The 3,373-nt window shown below is 42.2% G+C and overlaps 1 protein-coding gene across 3 annotated transcripts in view; it reads right to left on the bottom strand.

The window, feature by feature from the left end:
- drosha (drosha ribonuclease III) overlaps positions 1-3,373 on the bottom strand; it is a 102,643-nt gene that overhangs the window by 84,036 nt on the left and 15,234 nt on the right. For all 3 annotated transcript variants that reach the window (XM_032503464.1, XM_032503462.1, XM_032503463.1), the window contains exon 12: positions 3,273-3,341. In XM_032503464.1, the coding sequence (XP_032359355.1) occupies positions 3,273-3,341 (69 nt within the window). The remainder of the gene's footprint in view (positions 1-3,272; positions 3,342-3,373) is intronic.

The raw sequence follows: 3,373 nt of genomic DNA, 5'->3' as shown, positions 1-3,373 counted from the left end.
GCCTTTCATATAATGTTCATTCAAGTTTACCGTAATGTACATTTCTACCAATTTAGTTAACAATAAATTCATGCTTTGTTTTTCTGGGTTATGGTACTCATGTAAAGTATTATTCTCCTACCGGTATTTTATACAGTGCGGCTGTATGTGTTACCCAGCCGAGTGTAGTGTGTAACGTACAGGTAGCTACATTGGATGTAACACGGGTCTCATTTAGTGACAGCAGAGAATGACAGGCTCTGGTGCTAGTGACGGACTTTTTGAAAACAAAACAAAAATAGTTTTAAAGTATGCGGAGGAAAACTCTGGTGAAAAAGCTGCTAAACATTTCGACATTGACCCCAGGAGGATCCGAGACTGGAAGAAACAGAAGGATGAGCCGACGAGATTAGTTGACAGGAGCAGAGCACAGTTAGCTAGCTGGAGGTGGGAGGACACAAGTTAGCCTGGATCTAGAAACGAAGCTAGCTAGGTTAGCTGGAGGTAGGAGGAAAAGAGTTAGCCTGGAGCTAGAAACAAAGCTAGCTAGGTTAGCTGGAGGTGGGAGGAAAAGAGTTAGCCTGGAGCTAGAAACAAAGCTAGCTAGGTTAGCTGGAGGTGGGAGGAAAGAGTTAGCCTGGAGGAGAAACAAAGCTGCTAGGTTAACTGGAGGTAGGAGGAAAAGAGTTAGCCTGGAGCTAGAAACAAAGCTAGCTAGGTTAGCTGGAGGTGGGAGGAAAAGAGTTAGCCTGGAGCTAGAAACAAAGCTAGCTAGGTTAGCTGGAGGTGGGAGGAAAAGAGTTAGCCTGGAGCTAGAAACAAAGCTAGCTAGGTTAGCTGGAGGTAGGAGGAAAAGAGTTAGCCTGGAGCTAGAAACAAAGCTAGCTAGGTTAGCTGGAGGTGGGAGGAAAAGAGTTAGCCTGGAGCTAGAAACAAAGCTAGCTAGCTACCGTATGTACCGTTAATGAGATACTGGTGTACTGTATGCTCTTGTTGTAATCTACTAGCAATACCGTAGCACCTGTATTTGAAATAAATACTCAAACTGACACAGTGGTGGTGTTTGATTATTTCTGATCCAAATTGCTTTGTCACCCTTCTGGCTGTTGGTGATATTTTTGCAAATGTTTCTTAAAAAATGATCTCTGTCGACTTTAACACTATGGCTTTTCATTAAAAACGGTTTATTCAAAACAATTATACTTATCAAATAGATGGAATTAGAAATAAAGGCCTGCATGTAATAAAAGTCTGCTTAAAATAAAAGCTGGGTAACTTCTGCGGTTCAGGTAAATTAAGACACTGGCTTTTATTTGAGGAATTACGGTAGGTATACAAACAGAATGACAATCCAAAAGTAACTAATGGTGCACACTCCCTAAAAGTGTGTGTGTGTGTGTGTATGTATGTATACATATTTACATACACACATACACACACACACACACACACACACACGTATATAGCTAAATAAAGTATGTGAAATGTGTGAAATGAACCAAGTGTCCTGTGAGTTATTTGTAACTACATTTTTTTTGCAACAAATGTATAGTGTGTATAATCCTAAGGAAAACAGCATAAACTATGGAAAAATATAAATGCATGACTTAACTTGGTCTAAAGTCAATAGCACATCATTTTATTGTTATTTTAACAGTGCATTAGGAAAATGTGCCTAGGCTTATGCACAGCGCGCTCACACACACACACACACACACACACACACACACACACACACACACACACACACACACACACACACACACACACACACACACACACACACACACACACACACACACACACACACACACACACACACACACAGAGAGAGAGAGAGCGCACATGCAGAAGATTAAAAATAAATATGACGGTGCAAATCCGCCATCATAATAGCAATGTGCCAAGGTATAAATGCGCCTGGCTGTTAAAAGGAATGGGAGATGACACTCTGATTGGTTTATTGCATGTTACGCCCAAAACACATCTATGAATTAATGAAGACACTAAGTACAACCCTTTTGAACCATGCACCCGGAGCACGGACCTTTTTTTTCCGCTGTACCGCAGTTTGGGGTGTTAAACAAGCTGTCTGCTAGCTGACTTTTGCCAACAAGGGAAAACGTTTCACAGAGCTCCCATACAATGCTTTTTCGTTGTTCAAAAATCCTTGGCCCAAAATCAAGGCTGATGTTGGAGAAAATCTTACATTATACAAGCATCTCACCCAGCCTCACCTCCGCCAACTTGTGAATTTGAGAGTCAATATTACATACTGTGAAAATGTCTCCATGCATCGCAATCGCATTGTTTGAGAAACAGAGGCACTGATGCGAGGTCGGATACCACTGACTACGTGAAGGCACATAATGACACATTCAAAATAACACTCAAAACTGTATCACGTGGCCGGGTTAGCTCAGTTGGTAGAGCAGGCGCACATATATTGAGGTTTACTCCTCGGGCAATGGGCCTCGGTTCGACTGCGACCTGCGGCCCTTTGTTACATGCCATTCCCCCGCTCTCTCCCCTTTCATGTCTTCATCTGTCCTGTGAAAATAAATGCCTAAAATATCCCCCAAAAAATACAAAAAACTACATCTATCACAATCAATGTGCAGAGAAATACAGCCAGGCACACGCATGCAATCTACCAGATCAAATGGAGTCAGTTTAATAGACACTCATGAAAAATTGACTGACCTCCATTAACGAGTGTTCACGTGGACAGAGGCAAAAAATTCCACTGCCCTCTCAGTCCTGGAAATGCATTAAGACGATAACAAATGCATCCCCCCATTCACTCTCACTGTAACTTTCAAACACGCCATCATCATGCTCTCACTGCAACTCCCTGTCTCCTCTCCCTCGCTTCACAGATCACATCAGAAACATGGCATCGGACCACCTTTTTTTTGCTGTGCTTTTGTAAAAGAGGCAGATAAGTGTTTGTAGAAGAATAAATTGGGAGAGAAATTGTTTTTTGATGGAAATAAAAAAAGGTACTGTATGTGGCACGTAATGTACAATAACAAACACTCTGGCGATATTATAGTGCACCAGCACCATCATGTGTATCAAAGGTGAATACCATGCAGCTACACGGCAGCACCGGTGCTGTAAGCCAACCCATCCTTTTGCAGAGAACAAAAATATCAACACCAGTGTATGCTTGGAGGAGACATTTCTTGAGACCCTTTTTCTTTCCTGTAGCCTGTATAAACGTGAGCACTGACTGACTACCAGAAAGAGACAAAAGAAAGCTGTACAGGTTTGTAGGTTAAGAGTCTCACCAGGTAAGAATCGGACAAAGCGGGGCATGAAATGGAACCGCTGGCATCCAGAGGCCTCAAACTCAGGACCTGGATGAAAGAGCAGAGGTTATTTTATTTAG

This window comes from Etheostoma spectabile, chromosome 22, assembly GCF_008692095.1.
Source record: "Etheostoma spectabile isolate EspeVRDwgs_2016 chromosome 22, UIUC_Espe_1.0, whole genome shotgun sequence".
NCBI classification, from domain to species: Eukaryota; Metazoa; Chordata; class Actinopteri; order Perciformes; family Percidae; genus Etheostoma; species Etheostoma spectabile.
The sequence above is the reverse complement of the archived record's forward strand: the minus strand, read 5'-3'. Positions and strand labels throughout refer to the sequence as shown.